Source organism: Dendrobium catenatum, unplaced genomic scaffold (assembly GCF_001605985.2).
Source record: "Dendrobium catenatum unplaced genomic scaffold, ASM160598v2 fragScaff_scaffold_716, whole genome shotgun sequence".
NCBI lineage: Eukaryota > Viridiplantae > Streptophyta > Magnoliopsida > Asparagales > Orchidaceae > Dendrobium > Dendrobium catenatum.
In genome coordinates, this window is record NW_021319178.1 from 23524416 (window position 1) to 23541532 (window position 17117).

The window sequence follows — 17117 nt, forward strand, 5'->3', positions numbered from 1 at the left end:
TGATGCTGCGTGGCCCTTCTTGTTACAGATCTGATAAATTGAGAGAGAAACTGAGCTGATCGGTTGGTATTGTTGAAGTTTTGAGGTGAACGACCTCTGGATCGACGACCGCAACCTCTGTATGAGTAGAGGGTTGTGTGGGGATCGAAAATGGGAATGGCCCGTGCTGCCTCTGATGCTATATTAATTTCTTCACTAAGAAGAAATGACTAGAGGTTATCAAAACTGATGGGTGAGAGAATGGTGCGTATGGAGGTCTTGAAGGCTTAATAGGGAGTTGGGAGACCATTGAGAGTATAAAGGATAATATCTTCAATGTCAACAGTGGATCTTGTGGCAGCAATGTGGTCAATGAGTGTTTTGATCTCAGAATATTGGGTCATGGTTAAATTTTTCATTGATATGTTATGAAGCTCATTTTTTAGCTGAATTACTCCAGAGCGATTTGAGGATTGGAACCTGAGCTCAAGAGTGGTCCAAATAGCAGTTGTAGAGTATAGGTGAAGAATGTATGGTAAGACTGAGGCAGTAATGGTAGAACAGATGGCTGTAGCTAGGTTTTGATCTGTAAGCAGCCACTGTGTGTATGAGGGATTAGGGGTGGTTGTGCCATCGTGTTGGGGAGATAGACGAGGATGAGGTATGGATGAAGGGTCTAGGAAAAAAAACCCATTGGCACAAAAGAGTTTGCTCACCTAAGATTGCCATAAAGAATAGTTATCATTGGATAACTGGGTGGGGGCTAGATGTTTGATGTTGGAGACGACGAATTTCAGGGAAGGAGAAATGGAGGGATTTGTTTGACTATTTGCAGAGAGATCTCCAATTTGAGAGGTATCTGACTGTGCCATGGGTTTTCTTGTACTTCATGCCTGCTCTGATACCATGTAGAAGTCTACAGTTCTATTGCAGAAGACTAAAACAACTGGAAAGACAAGTTAGCCCAATAAAGTAGAGAATAAGACATATGAATCCGTGAATATAGTAATTCCTTCCTTGCCTTTTTACTGTGACGTTGTACAGTTTATATAGAGATAGACAAGAATAGATTACACGTGTATGCATGATAGCAAGAGTGTTTGTTACAGATGAGCGGCTAAGATCATTTACTGCATGTGCTGGTTTATTGCTTATTAGACGACATGTGTTGGTTTGTTGTTGTGTGCATTGTTAGGAATAAAATGGCCTAAAACTTTAAACTTAAACAACAAAGACAAGTATTGGTGCAGCTACTGCAAAAAGTTGAGATACACTTGGAAAAAAATGTCATAAATTGAATAACAATCCAAGGACATTTAAATCAAATTCTCATTTAAATCTAATAAAAAATGTCATTTATAATACTTTCTAACCAAGTCTTTTTAGGTCTACCCCTATCTTTCTTAAAATGGATCAAATTTAATACATCTACTCCCCTAACCGGGTCATCGGAAGGCCATCATTTTATGTGGTCAAATAATCTAAAACGACTCTCTGGTCATATTTGTCACTGGAGCTACTCCAACCTTTCAGGCATATACTCGTTCCATACTTTGTCTCTAAGAGTAAAACCACTCATCCACCTAAGCATCCTCATCTCTGTAACGCTTAATTTTATGCTTCACTTTTAATGGTCAACATTCTGCACCAAAAAGCATTGCAGGTCTCACCATCATCTTATAGAATTTTCCCTTAAATTTGAGGGGTATATTTCTATCACATAACAGACCTGATACATTCCTCTACTTCAACCATTCAACTTGATTTCTATTAATAAATATCTCCATCTATTTCACCATCGCTTTGAACAATAGACCTAAGATATCTAAAACATGTACTCTTATTAATGACTTGATTGCCCAAAGTCGCAATCCCCCAATTAAATCTATTACTCCTAAAATTACACTCTATATATTCGATTTTAGATCTACTCAAACGAAAATCTTTAGACTCTAAAGTTGACTGTTAGGTCGGCCCTAGAGCTAGCTGAACCGGTCCAACCTCGACCGGTTCTTTGCTACAATAGGAGGGGGCGGAACCAAGGGGAAGAGAGAGAGAGGCCAGTTGGAGAGATGGGGCCCACAACTTAATTAAACTTGCTTTGGGAGGAAATTTTTGAATTAGGGGCTGTTTAGGGATTTTGTACATGTCCTCTTTGTTTTAATTAGTTCTTTTGGGGAGGATTAGGGTTTCATCTTGAATTGGAGAGAGATTTGAGATCTATGGTTTGTTCTTTTGGGCTCTAGGCTTTGCTAGAGAATTGGAGAGTTGTTTCTTCCTCTCGAATTGAATAAACTTGTATCTTATATTATTTTTCTTGTTCGTGGATTAAAAAGAAGTTTTCCTTGTGTTTTCTCTCCAATCTTTTGAAATTTCTGCATCGTATTGCTGATTTCACTCTGAAATCAACAGATTTCTCGCTGTTTTCACCAATTATTGATAGGTTTGCTTGCAAACTCAAGTATTTCCTATCATTGACCTCCATAATTCAAGTTTTTATTTTAACTCCCTCTCTAGCTTATCAACAAAAATAATATCATCAACAAAAAATAATATCATCAACAAAAAACATACACCAGGGTACATCCTCTTACAAATGTCTAGTAAGAGCATCCATGACTAAAGCAAAAATATATCGATTTAAAGCTGATCCTTGACGTAATCCAACTAAAATAGGAAAATACTTGGTCAAACCATCTTGTGTTTGAACACAAGTAATAGCTTCTACATACATATTCTTAATGACTTAAATATAAGCATTATTAACTCCTTTCTTTTCTATAAACCTAAACCAAGAATTTAAACAGGATGACCAAATTTTAAAATATGATAAAAAATCAAATGTATGGTATTCCATACCCAATATAGTCTGCAGACGAACGATCAAGGCCACTACACCCAGCCCATGAGGCTCCACGAAAGATATTACCCCCACCAACTACTATAGCAACCTGAATTAATTGAACAAATCGATAAAATATTACATGCTAAACAACTGCCACATTAGCAAAAGTTTGATCTCATAAGATTTGCTCAATTGTATCACCTAAAATACAACACACACAAAAAAAATTAATGAGCAAACACACCTGAACGCCAAGCTTGATCACAGATGCTACTTCTTTGGCTATGGACATTGTAATCTGCATGCAACATAGAGAATGATACCGTGAAAAATCACCAAGAAATGTAGATACATGGTTGCAACACAGTGATTGAGAGTTTCTTTAGGTTCTCAATAAAAAAATATGAAATTTCCATGAGAAAAAAATAAGTCAAATAGAAAGCTTCGTAACATACTAATACTCCTAGAGATACTCATGAACCCCCTAAAAAATCACTTGAAAACTACAACGCCCAAAATAATAGGCCTCATAACATATTAACATTGTTAGAAATACTCATGAAACGGCTGAAGAATCACTTGTTAAGCATAAAAAAGGTGAATACTTCCACATAGATAATAAAACACCAAAGCAGAGTATAGCTAGTCAGCATTATTTGTAGAATTAGTTAGATAAAATGATCAAACTAGTCCATTGACTCATTATAAAGCACCAAAATGATCTCGAATTATATTAAAAAATCATTTTAATCTCTCAAGACTTAAAAGAATCAAAATAGTTTCATGGTCGGGTTGTTTGATTCATTTTTAAAGAGTTGGGGGAACAAAATGATCCTTTAATATGGTTAAAAACTATTTTGGCCCTTATAAAAAATCAAGGAATCATCTTGATCCTGTTCTCAATTAATTTGTATTGCCACATAATATCAAAGTGCTTGAGTATTTATAAAAGTAGGCATAGCAAAAGTTGATGACCAAAACATCAACTATAATTTGTAGCCATAATTTGTGATGAGCTCCTCATTTCTTCTGTGGTTAGCATGGCAATGATACACAGCAGTGAAAATGTTGCTATCACTTGCTGGCCAACGATGATGAACATATTTCTACCAATTATTTATCATTCAGCAATCAAAGAGTGCGGACAGAAGAGGGCTTTAAATTCCTGTGCAGATGTGCTTACTGTTTATCAAGCACTAAAATGACTGCTGTATATAGAATCTGTCTGTATAGAGATTAAGGTTTTATTTGGGACAGTTTTTTTTACTGCTTCTTAAAACAGTTTTTTATTGTACTAAAAAACTGTTTTAAGAAGCATTAAACGAAGCCTAAATCTCCACCTGATCTTTTTCCATTTCTGGGCAAAGTATTGAAGCATATATATTAGAAAACCAAAAAAATGTATGAAAATTCTCAGCTCCTACCTTTGGATCAATATTTTCTGTGCGATCCCCAGCTAGTGCTTCCCCGCTTACTTTCAGCAAGACCCTTTGCCACCTATACGATGGCTTTGGCCTAGAGTCTTCGTCAGAGGCTAAAACGAAGGGTAGCATCGTTGCTATTTGACTTCTGAACAAAATAAAATAAAATAAAATAATCTTAACAAAGAAGCTAAACACACTTATCAATATGCAGTAGATTACTGAGCAACCTTAGATTTCAAGAATGATAATTCCCCTCCACGCCCACCAGCCAAGAACTTATGTATGTTCCTAGAAATCCCAAGCACTCATCTTAACCAAAAAATTTTCTGTAATTTTTTCTCTTCAAAGCCCCAAAACAGCGTACATATTTATTAAATTACTTTTAATAGATTTAAATAATTAACAAAGATATGTTTTTTATCATTCCTGCGTATTATCAAAGGGCAAAAAAAACCAAGACTTCTTAAACATTTTTTTAAGTAAATATAAATTGATATAAGAACACATTAAAACCATGCTCACGTATTAGTATTTTGCCCACTTATTTCATGAAAGAAGGATTAGAGTGGCGTTTAGTCTCCTGAGAGGAAAATGGCCATTCTCTTATAGTTTATATTATTAAGCAAATGAACTTAAAATGTAAGATCAAAGCCCCCAATCCTCTTAAATATAATCAAAACTGATGTCAAAAAAACCTTTTGCAATTTAAAACACATTTGGTCACTCATTAAATGCATCAAAAAAATTCATGATGGTTCAATTGTACCATAAAAAAATAGGTTTGTAAATGCCGTAACTTGGAGCATTTAAAATTTCTGGATCTCAATATGAAGGTTGGCATGTCTGACGTTAAATAATGAATAAAATGAAAACTAACAGAACTTTTACGAGTCATCCTATCTGACATGAATCTCAAAGTTTAAAGCTATTAAAAAAAACATGCGTACATTGAAACAAGCAACCTAAAATTACCAAAATTATCATCACCATTACCCCCATCCCAACTAGTTGAGGTCGGTTATATGAATCATCATTTTTCATTCATTCTAGCTAAGTGATGTCTAAGGTGCTAAACATATTCTTTGTAAATATTTTTGAATAATGTTTCTACAAGTTATGTTAGGTATATACATTTTCCTTTGTAATCCTCTAAAAACTAACTATATCTACACATCTAATGGGTGCATTCTCTATCACCTAAGTCTATTTTCAAGTGCCTTGTAACTTCAACAGATGTCACTCCATTCATTCCTTTTAACTCCAACATAATCATTATTTAACCTATCCTTCATAATTTTGTCGCACATCCATCCTAGCATTTTCATTTTTATCAAGCTCATATTAGACATTCAATGAATTTTTCTATTACCCAATACTTAAATCCATACAATATATCCAACCTAGTTCTAGTTTTATTAAATTTATCTTGAAATCTCCGTGATATCTTCTTATTGAATAGCAATTATAAGGCAATTCTCTATTTTAATCATTCATCCTTAGATTTATAAGTTATATCCTCATTCATATTCATATTTTTCAATAAAAAGATTCCAAATACTTAAACATATCACACCTTAGTATTTGCTTATCTAATAATAATATTAATTGACAACTATTAACATCATACCTACTAAAATTGCATCATATACCAAGTCTTTATTTTAACTAATTTAAAGTCATATCTCCTAAAGAATTCCTTCATTATTATTCTAGCATTTCACTTATTTCAGTAGATTTTCACTAATTAGTACTTTCATTTACAAAAAAAATAATTAGTAAGGCTTTTCACTCGAGTACCTTCATAAACAATACAAAAGGATATAGACAATATGTTAATACTTGATATAATTCTATTGTAAAAAGAAACTATTTCATCACTCCATCACTACTTTTAATACTAGCCAGAGCTTCATTATACATATTTTTAATAGCTTTAGAATACATACTTACATTTTTGGGCTTTCTACACATTGATCATATGCTTATCAAGATTAGCCAAAAAAATGATATGAAGATCAATTCTCTATTAAATATATTTTTCCATTAATTATCCTATAACTAAAATTGCTTTCATAATTGATCTTCTTGGCATGAAACCAAACTAATTCTCTAAAACGGATGTAATATCTTCTAAGCATATGATCCACTACTCTCTACCATAACTTTATTGCATGACTCATAAATCTGATTCATCTATAATTATTGAAAGCATGAACTCCTCATTTGTTATTAAATATGAATACCAATTCATAATCTCCAAACATTTGGCATCCTCTTAGCCGTCAAAATTATTATTATGATTTATTAACCAAATCAATACAATATCCTCATAACTACCCAAAACTTAATAGGTATCTTATTTAGACATAAAGGTTTATTTTTATGCACTTCTTTAGAACTAAGTCTACTTGATTTTTTATGAATTTATAGCATACCTCGCTATATTGTCTATCATGCTCTTCTAAAATAATATTTTCTTAAAACTCTCATGTAATAATTTCTTTAAGTAAATTTTTTCTCTTTTCTTGAGGCCATTCATCTTAAACTAAGATCTTATTATATTCGCCTCAAATGCATCTAGCTTGATTAAAGTTTATGGATCTCTTGTCTTAGTCATTCTATATACCGCATTTTCTCCCTCCTAAATATTGAGCATATAATATAAATCATCAAAAGTTATAATTTTTGCTTTGCTCGCTATACTCTTTAGAAGACCTAAAGCTTTCTTATAATAACTGTTAGTTTCAATAGCTTTCTTACAAGTTTCTACCTCATAGGAGCACGCCATCAATTTCTTTGACTAAACCGTTTGGTTCACTTGCTATTGGAGCCAACTTTTTCTCCAGATATGACCATCATTGGGCTTGTAGATGTGGCTAGGCTAAAGACCATTTACAAATAAAGAATTCATAAACAGTTATGCTTAAAAAAGAATTTAGACTTTGAGAAGTTAAAGTTTGGTAACTCGTATATGTACTTTTATCTTTTTTCAATGATATGTTTATGGTAGTTTCCTATCAACATTTCTTTCAAATTGCAAGCACATTGGCATTTGCTAAAAACTTTCAATTGTGTTTCAGAATATTTTGTTGTCAAGAATAGTGTCTAAACTACTCATCATGCATTCTGGTAGCATAGCTATATTCCATAATGAATTAATCAATGATTTTACTATCATCTATAATTTAATAAATTATATAATAATTATCCTACAATTGTTTCATAATCTACAACTACAGCCGCCTCAAGAAGACCCTAAGAAATTTTCTTTTTTTGTAATTGCATGTTGGTGAAACTAGTAATTACTTTAATATTGATAAAATTATAGTTGCAATCATTGAAAAAGTAAAATGAGTGCTTTGAAATGATATCATGAAAGATAAAATTTTAACAAGATAGCTATTTTAATTTATTTTTATTTTAGAACGAGCTTTGATTTTAGTAAGAGTTTATATGGTCATGCTTAGGATATTATCCTATCAGGGACTTTAATTTGTATTGATGTTCTTATTCCTTGAAGACTTATGAATTACTAGATTACTCTGGCTTCAATAATCCTTTCTTTGTTTGGTGGCTTCTCTATTTGATAGCTTATTCAGCCTCCATGGCTTTCTAACAATGGAGTTTTGAATTAATATTTCAATGCCTTTTTGAGAAATTTTCAAAGTGTTGTAAGCTCTACTCTCTAGTAAGAGTCAAGGCCCAGATTTGAAATTATGCAAATGGGTGTTGAGAAATTTTCTTTTTGTGAGGCAAAATAAGCCACAAGGTATTCGATTTAAAGCATAAGCATAAAAATTAAACCATTAAATTAATTAAAATATAAAAATAAAATATTTTTGAGTGATCCTCCTTAGGACTCAATAATAAGTAATGCCATACAAATTGAGATTTTCTCACAGCAAATTATTTCAAATTAATCCAAAAGTATAAACATAACATCATAAAAAATCATACAAGCACTCGATAATAAGTAAGAAGTCCAAGATAAAAAAGTAAACATAAATAAAAAGTCTAAAATAAACAAGAATGCAAGTCCTAAAACAAACTAGTTATGATTTAGGACTTCTAATTTGAAAATCTCTCACATTCCCATCCCTTAGAGGGTCTTCATTGAAATCATCATCATAATTAATTGCTTTCTCACATCCCTCAATCCTCATCCTCATTTGTATCAATCTCCACCCACTCTTCTTCATCCTTCATCATATTCAACCTCAATCATCTTTTCCTTCCCCAATCAATAAAATTCAATAAAAATATTATTTAAAATAACGACCATATTGACATTTTATAATCTCTAACTTTCTATTACATAAAATTTTATACAACATTTATCTTACTTTCTTGTCAACCCTTGTTGTTTATATTCATGCCTCCATCAAAAATGTCAACATTAAGATATTCCTCTTGTAAGAAACCGAAACTTCTTTTTCATACACCACAATCATTTTCCATGCATTTTTTCCCTTTTTAAATGCTCTAGGTTTAGTTATAATCTCACTTGGGCTTTTGATTTCCAAATAAAGAAGGTTCAACACCACCTAACCCTAAAATAGAGATCTAAATCTCATTGCATGCACCTCAAGATGCGACTTGAGAGACACCTCAAACAACTGAGATGTACACCTCTTTCACACACAATGGTGTATGCCTCAAGGCACTTTATATGTGCCTCGCTTGAGGTCCCCCTCAAAGTGCACAATTTTAACCATGGCATGTACCCTTCTTGGGTATTGTAAGTGAAGTATGGGCATTCTTCCACTAGTTGTTAAGGAGTTGTCAGCTTCATCTCCCTTTCAATCCCTAAGAAAGGTACCTATGTTATAGTATTAGGCCCACCATTGGGCGGCTCTCTCAAGGAGTCAAGAGTTGCATAGCTTATTCCCTTTTCCGAGTTAGGATACCTCACCTCACACATTAAATATAGTGACCATCTTTGTGCAAGATCAATTGAATTGTAACCCATTAGCCTTATTTATGATTTGAATTCCTTTGAGGTTCTCTATGCATCTTCTATGCACAACTATTGAGTTGTGAAAAGGCTTTTTCTGATGATCCAGAGTCACCTGATACTCCAAATATAAATCTCATTAGTTATTTATCATTATTGTCCTTATGTACAACCCACACAATTACCCTTTAATTATTTATGAATTCAAAAGAACATCTTTCGCTCGAGTTTGCTTTCACCAATCTTACCTTACATTAACTCTAATTTCTTGGCATCCATATTTTATGATGGAAGATCTTAATCTTCAAACCTTGTGCCAAAATGAATTATCTCCTCTATTAAAATAAAAGAGTATGTGATAAAGGCCATAATCGAGAGTGTTCTTGATATCACACCTACCGCACATTAGTTACGTTGTTTCGGCTCTGCATGTCATTCAAGAAAAATCTCTCGAATATGTTTCCAATGTCTTCCATTGATTCCCTCGCTAGTTTTGTTTTCCATCCCCAATAGGCCAAGATCATAGTTCTCTGGTGAGGCTCATTTAAAGCTCAGAAGGAGGAATAAAGAGTCATCAACGGAAAAAAATGCATTTTTAAAATAAGATAAAAACTGAATACCGACAAGAATTATAATGTTTACAAGAACACTAGAAGTCTTGTAACGAGAGGTAAGTAAAACAAAATTTACATCTTTTGATGATTTATATAATAGGATTGGTGTTAAGGAATGAGTAAAAGGAAAAAAAAATAAAATAGCTAAGGGAGGAAATAAGAAATCTAGATATTATGATCATGTAGATGCATTATAAGTAAGGATAATAAGTTCTTGTTTAAAAATACAGACATCAAAAAAATATTTAAAAAAAATATTAGTTTTAGAATTTACCTTAGAGTTTAAAGTTTTTCGTTTGAATAGATATAAAACTGAATATATGGAGTGTAATTTAATTGGTAATAGATCTCATGGGGGGATTATGACTTTGGGCGATTAAGTCATTAATAAGAATACACATTTTAGATATCTTCGGTCTATTGTTCAGAGTGATGGTGAAATAGATGAGGATATTATTAATAGTATTTAAGTTGGATGGTTGAAGTGGAGGAATGCATCAGGCTAGTTGTGAGATAGAAAAGTACTCCTCAAACTTAAGAGAAAATTTTATAAGATGGTGGTGAGACCTACAATGCTTTAATGCAGAGAATGTTAGCCATTAAAAGAGAAGCATACAATTAAGTTAAGTGTTGTAGAGATGAGGATGCTGAGGAGGATGAGTGGATTTACTCTTAGAGATAGAATGTGAAACAAGAATATATGTGAAAAGGTTGGAGTAGCTCCAGTGGTAGATAAGATTAGAGAGAGTCGTCTTAGATGGTTTGGTCACAAAAAATGTTGTCTTTCTAATGACCAGGTTAGGAGAGTAGATGCATTAGATTTTACCTATATTAAGAGAGGTAGAGGAAGACCTAAAAAGAATTGGTTAGAAAATATTAGAAATGACATTTTTTATTATATTTAAATGAGAATTTAACTTTTAACATGACATAATGGAGAAAAAAGATTAATCTAGTCGACCCCACATAGTGAGATAAAGGTTTGATGTTGTTGTTGTTGTTAGAAATTACCAATGTGTGTGAATAGATAGATAAAAAGGAAGGGATGGAAAGGAGGTAGGCAATGCTCCTGTTAAAATTCAGAAATTGTATTAAGTTCACCATCTTTTATTGTCTACACATATAAACCGTTCATTCTCATCTTTTAGTAAAACTACTTATGGTGGAGTTTCATCACTATTATTAATTCTGGCCATTTATGGAGCATGCATAAGAAATTTGAAGGATATTGTTGAAGATCTTAGTACATAGTGTACAAGATGTAGAAAAATCATATAATAAGCACACTTCGCTGTCATAAATTCTTAAAATTTTAACAATTATTCAATCATTTCAATTTAGAGTTAAGAAGTTCGCACAAATAATTTGGAATCTATACACTTGTAGAAAATCATATTATGCCAAACTAGATTAAAATCAATGATAGTTTAAAATAATAGCAAATTAGGAAAAAATAGAAGGGGAATAATTCACTAGCTGTAAGCCTTAAACTTTTACAAGGAGATCATCTATCATAAAAATATTCAAATCTCTTACTTTATCAAGTTGCTGCCTCTAAAAAGTTAAAAAAAGAACATCAAACTAGAATTTTTTATTCAAGAAATAGCATGCCCAACAGCCCAACATATTGGACTCCTGTTAATGCAGGGTCTAGGGAGGGTTATTGTACTCAGTCTTATCATTGCATAGTAAAGAAGTTGTTTCCATTACATGAACCTAGGACCTCTAGAATTCATTATAGGCAACTTAACTAATGCTTTAGAACCATCATCTAAACAAATGCTTTTGCAAATGCCTTAGACCTTTATATATATATATATATATATATATATATATATATATATATATATATGAAAGCAAAATCAAAGATGTAATAGAGGTAAGGAGAAATAATCGTACACTCGGCGACATAATGAATCAACACCAAATCATTTCATAAATTGCAAAAAAAATTGAGCGTACATCCAAGTATCATCTAAAAAGTTTTCCTGTTTGGTTCTTGTGCATCCTGAACACTATAAAAGAATTTGAGATGAAGGGTTATTGTTTTGTGAAGGGATCTCCTCTTGCTGTCAAGTTTTGGAAGAAAAATATGAAATTGAATAACGATTAATTTAATGGTGTGCCAATTTTAGTTATGTTTCTCAACACGTTTTATGCCAAAAATTGATGTTTACCCCAATTTATTTTTACACAACACTGAACATCAAAACAAATAACGTAGAGTGGCTGACAATTATGGCTATTAATGCTATCTAACGGCTTGATTCATGATACTTAAAACTGGAAAACAAATAGGTGTTCTAATGCATTATATGAAAATATGAGAAAACAGAATTCAGACACTTGATTCATGCCCACTAAAAGTCTAGAAACAACTAAATGCACACTGGCATTAAAGTGGAATATGTGAAAAAAAAAGCTAAATGATTACATAAACTTTTTTTTTTTAAACGGGAATCCACCCGCTGCCACCCTGAAAGGACCCTTGGTGGCGTGACTAATCCTTGGCTGATCTAGAGGAGTCACCCACTCCAGAAACCTCCTAGCCTGCACTTGATTGGGCCCCGCTTAAGAGTCGTTGCCCCTCGAGGTGGGTGATTACAGAAACTTGATTCATGCTAACTCAAAATCTAGAAAAAATTAAATGCACGCTAGCATTAAAGCGGTACACGTGAAAATAATGTTAAATTATTACACCCCAATGGATAGATAATTCATACTGAAAAAATTAGTATAAAAGGTTTTCGAGAGAAATAAATTTGAACACGCTTTAACAAGCGAATGCTTTATCAATTCCGAGGTTGCAAAAACTATGTTTACTATTGCAAGTCGTCGTTTTTAAAATAAGCCTTACGTTAATTCGATGGTTTCTCATAACCTCAAAGGGATTCTGGCTAGACTTCTCTGGTCTTTTGAAATTTTAAGGCAAACGACAATACAGAATTGACAATAAAAGCATTTGCTCGAAATGAAAAAACAATCAAAAAACGCAATAACATAAACACAAGAAAAGGACGAGATATTGGATTCTGTAGCACCCACCTGCCATTTTCCGAATCAGGCGACAAGCAGCAATACAGAAGACGAGGAGGCTTTATCTGGGAATTCGACAACGAAGGCCATTTTGACCTAGAAACAAAAGAAAGAGAAAGGGAAGAAGAAGTGGCAAAGCAGTAAAGCAATGGAGAATAATGGCGACGAAAGGTGCGAGCACTGGAAGGAGGAGAGATAGAAGCGGAGAAAGTAACCATTCGAAACGAATGAAGCGGACCGACTGTGGTAAGAAAGTGCTCGCTTTTGTTTTTCAACACTGATACGGTGATGCTCACAAAGACACAAACTTATCGAAAATTTACAGAAATCATTCGTAAAATTTTTTTTTTAACGCCATTGTACTGATCAACAAAATAAAAAAGAAATCTCCACACATTCAAAATTGGGGCATTCCGAGAATTGAACTCGGGACCTCTCGCACCCTAAGCGAGAATCATGCCACTAGACCAAATGCCCGAATATGCTCAACTTCTTATAGCATTTATTTTTCTATGTAAAAACTATTACTAAAAGTTTCTCATTTTAATCTTAAATATACAAAACCCTCTTACTTACTAAAGTTTTCTTAATGCACTAAAAATATCAACATATTTAATAGTGAGAGATGGACAAAAATGCTTTTATGGCCAAAAAATATATTTACAATCCTATTTTTAATTTAATCACACACCTCTTCAAATTATCACTTTTCAACATATTCCTCCGTCATTATCGTTGCTCACTTGTAACTTCTCTTTAGATTTCTTCCTTTGAATTTTTTTGTGCAATTTATCACTAAAGGCAAATATTTTCTAAAGATCTCAAGAAGAATTCAATCCTCATCACCCGACTATCATCATCTGACAACCATTTTCTGATCATCATAATTGTTTCATCATTATCCAACTTCTATCAACGGACTATTGTCAATCAATTATCATCGCTCAGTTATTGTCATCCGACTATCACCATCTGATCATTGTCACACAACTCACACCATCCAATTATTTCATCCATAATATTCTATCTCACATTCACATAAATACTAACTCCAATAATATTTGTAATATATATACACATAGGATCATTACATCTGGATCAAGCCTAGTAGTTTTTTCCCTTTCAAATTTTTCATGTAAAAATTATAACATTTTGTGTTTCTTTTTTTAATCCATGAAGATGTGATCTTCGTACCAAAAAAAAAAATTTATCTTTATCACTGTGAATTTCTTATAACACAATTATTTATAATGTTTCTCTTCACCATCTCTTGTAGATCAAGTGTTATGTACAATTTAGATTAAGCGTTCTTTACAAATTAGAGTAAGCGGTGTTTCAAATTATTATTAGTAATGTTTGTGATAGATAAGTAAAGAAATTGTCACAATTAGAATATATAAGCATTCTTTATAGTGCACTCAGAAATGTTGCCGAAAGTTCTAAAATAACCAAAGTGAGTTTGCAGTTGATATGATCTTAGGAATTATTAAGGGAAAATAGCCTCACTTAAAAAATATAGTTTCTAAAAAAAATCAGAATATTTTAGAGAATTAATAATGTTTTACTCTAACTATGCTCTTACCTTACATGAATACAAGGGCGGAACACCTTTGGGGCTGGGGGGGGGGGGGGGCAATTGCCCCCCCTAAAAAAAAAATTATTATACTCTTATTTAGGTGATTTTTAGTCTTTATTATAAGGATTTTTAGGCAATTGCCCCCTCTAAAAATATTAAAATACTATCATTCTGCAGCAACAGAGGATCCCCTACCCCCACCACATCAGGGGCAACAGGACAAACTGGACTTGAAACCGCGAGAACAGTAGCATTCACCAAGGCCAACTCAGCCAACAAATTAACAAGTGCAAATGCAGGCAAACCCAAATTAGAAAAGACAACAACCTCCTCACAAGCACTAACATTGGAGGGAGGGCACAGAATATCCTCAGCAATAGAAACCTTGCCCCCACTGTCTAAAATGTCAACTTCCTTACATTCACTAGAAACATCACAAGCAACCGAAACAACAAGCGGTTCAACCAAATCCCCAGAACCCACCTCACCAACAACTTCATCTAACGCCTGATTAATCATAGGAATCGATTCATCCCCCACCAATACCCCAGGAGCTACTAAAGACGAAACACCTAAAGTAGGATTCTTAACATTTCCAGCCAGAGGGATAGTAGAATTAGATAGCGGATACGGCTCACAATGCCCCCGAAGATGGCCCAGCCGTTTACAAGACACGGAAATCAGGAAAACTCACAAAATGCACCTTTTGAGTATACCCAGATAACTCAGGCCCGAGCCAAATTTGGAAAGGGAAAGTTTTAGTTATGTCCAGCTCCACCAACACACGTGCTAGGGATGGCCGAGAACCTACCGAAGTTGGAGAATCTACCTTCAAGGGTCTACCAAACATAGAACCTAATGCATGAAGGATCCGGGGAGAATAAAGATGAGGTCTCATATTTGGAAAAGGAAACCCAAATCGGAATAACCGGTGATTCACAGCCAATGTCAAGAACCGGAGACCACTTAGTGAGCTTCATGAAGCAATTATTCACAAGATAAGAACGATGGCAAAACACACGGCTATAGTCTAGTTCGTTATTCAGTTTAACAAGCACATGCCTCTGATCAAGCACCGTAACTGAGAACTCATAAATAAATTTGAACGAGAAAAAAAATTCAAATCGCAACGAGAGAAGGACGACGAGTGGGGAAAAAACCGGCCAATGCAAATTGAAAAGGCAAAGCAGAGAATTAATCTCCTCCTCAGAAATCCATAACGAAGGTAAACCGCGAAAAGGACCATGACGAAGCTCGGGGAAACACTCCGACGAGGACCTAGAAAGTGCTTCAACGAACGAACAAGATTTAAATGAAACATTTAGGAAACCCGGATCCTCAACTCGCCGGACCGCCATTCCGGCCAGAAAAGGCTGGAGGAGGAAAGACGAGAATGACAAGTCGAAAAAACTGAACGGAAGGCGTAAACAAGAAAGGAAAGACAACTTCCCTGAAACATGCAGATGATAGCTGTCCGGAGAGAGGCCAGCACGCCGGAAGAGCAGCTAGGGAAAAAGCCCTAGCGGAGCAAAAGGGGCGAGAGTCGAGAGGAGGGGAAAAGCTAAAAGGAAACCAAATGGAGTTCACACCCAGTTAAACTAATGAATCTTTGATAGAAAGATTAGGGATTTTATTTGAGACAGTTTGTGTATTGCTTTTTGAAGTAACTTTTTAATACAAAATTTTTTTGAAAGTAACAAAAAAATAGTTGCTAAAAATTGCCCCCAATGAAACCAAGTCTATAATGTAAATCTTGAAAAAATAATAATAATAATAATAAATAATAAATAAATAAAAAAAGATTTTACGGGTTATCTATATAAAAAAATAAATACTTAAGGCAAACTATAATATATGATATGATCAATATGAATACTCGCTCATCAATAATAATACAAAAAGAAGACCATATTGTGCCCTACTTTGGTGATGCAATGGATCCAGAAATACAAAATGAAAGAATATATTTTAAAAGGTTGAACTTAAAGGAATATTCAAAATCATGAGCAACAATAATTTATACTCTTCTTCAAGATGCAGAAGATTATTATAGATTCAATATAGGAATTCTCATTATTTCTGGCTGGATTATTCGCCGAAAAGCGGAGTTTGAATATCTACCAGCGATAAATGAGCATCGGAAATGCCATTGTGACGGTTTTTTTTTCATCGGAAATCTTACCGACGGATCTCCAAGGGAAGGAAAATACGACCGACTTAAGTTGTTTAGTGGGAGAAAATTACGCCTGCATAACAACAGATTACCAACGGAATTTTCAGCCGATTTTTTCAGCCAAAATTTGTTGTATCAAATTTCCAAAGAAAAATTGCAAAAATCCACCATAAACCTGTAGCACAGACAAAAAAAAAAATCTTCTCCTTTTAATTATTCTACAATAATTCAGAAAACAAGTATGAAATACATAAAAGAGCTAAATTTAATAAAATATTTAAACACACACACAATAACATATTATAGAATTCATTTTACAATGATGAAATAAGATACTTTACAAATAAAAGTAAATTATTATAAAATAAGCCAACAGAGTAAAAAACGCTTCTATGCTGCATATCGAAGCCTATCAGATCACAAATTTGAATATTTTTAGGGAAAACACAACAAAAATTCCTAAGAACATCTGATTTCACCAAGATAAAGAACACAATTTCGCAGCAACTTTTCAAC

At 33.4% G+C, this 17117-nt stretch overlaps 1 protein-coding gene and 1 non-coding gene across 3 annotated transcripts; both read right to left on the bottom strand.

The window, feature by feature from the left end:
• Positions 1 to 2773: 2773 nt before the first annotated feature.
• Positions 2774 to 13128, bottom strand: LOC114579916. 2 transcript variants are annotated; one of them, XM_028695943.1, is made up of 4 exons: positions 12862 to 13128; positions 4249 to 4390; positions 3069 to 3122; positions 2774 to 2930 (listed from the first exon to the last, which is right to left on the bottom strand). In XM_028695943.1, exons 1-4 carry the CDS (start codon positions 13068 to 13070, stop codon positions 2817 to 2819), a joined length of 519 nt encoding a protein of 172 aa, XP_028551776.1. In that variant the 5' UTR covers positions 13071 to 13128; the 3' UTR covers positions 2774 to 2816. The 2 variants fall into 2 exon arrangements, with proteins under 2 accessions (XP_028551776.1, XP_028551775.1); XM_028695942.1 differs by having other exon boundaries at positions 2775 to 2930; positions 4249 to 4393; positions 12862 to 13125.
• A 129-nt stretch (positions 13129 to 13257) lies between these two features.
• TRNAP-AGG lies at positions 13258 to 13329 on the bottom strand. Its single transcript has one exon. It is a non-coding gene; the product is annotated as a tRNA-Pro (tRNA).
• Positions 13330 to 17117: the final 3788 nt, after the last annotated feature.

Coding starts and splice junctions, on each gene's coding strand:
- LOC114579916 (XM_028695942.1), bottom strand. CDS start 13,070: ATGGTTACTTTCTCCGCTTCTATCTCTCCTCCTTCCAGTGCTCGCACC. Junction 4,394..12,861: donor CCTGATTCGGAAAATGGCAG/GTGGGTGCTACA, acceptor TATTTTGTTCAG/AAGTCAAATAGCAACGATGC. Junction 3,123..4,248: donor CAGAAAATATTGATCCAAAG/GTAGGAGCTGAG, acceptor TGTTGCATGCAG/ATTACAATGTCCATAGCCAA.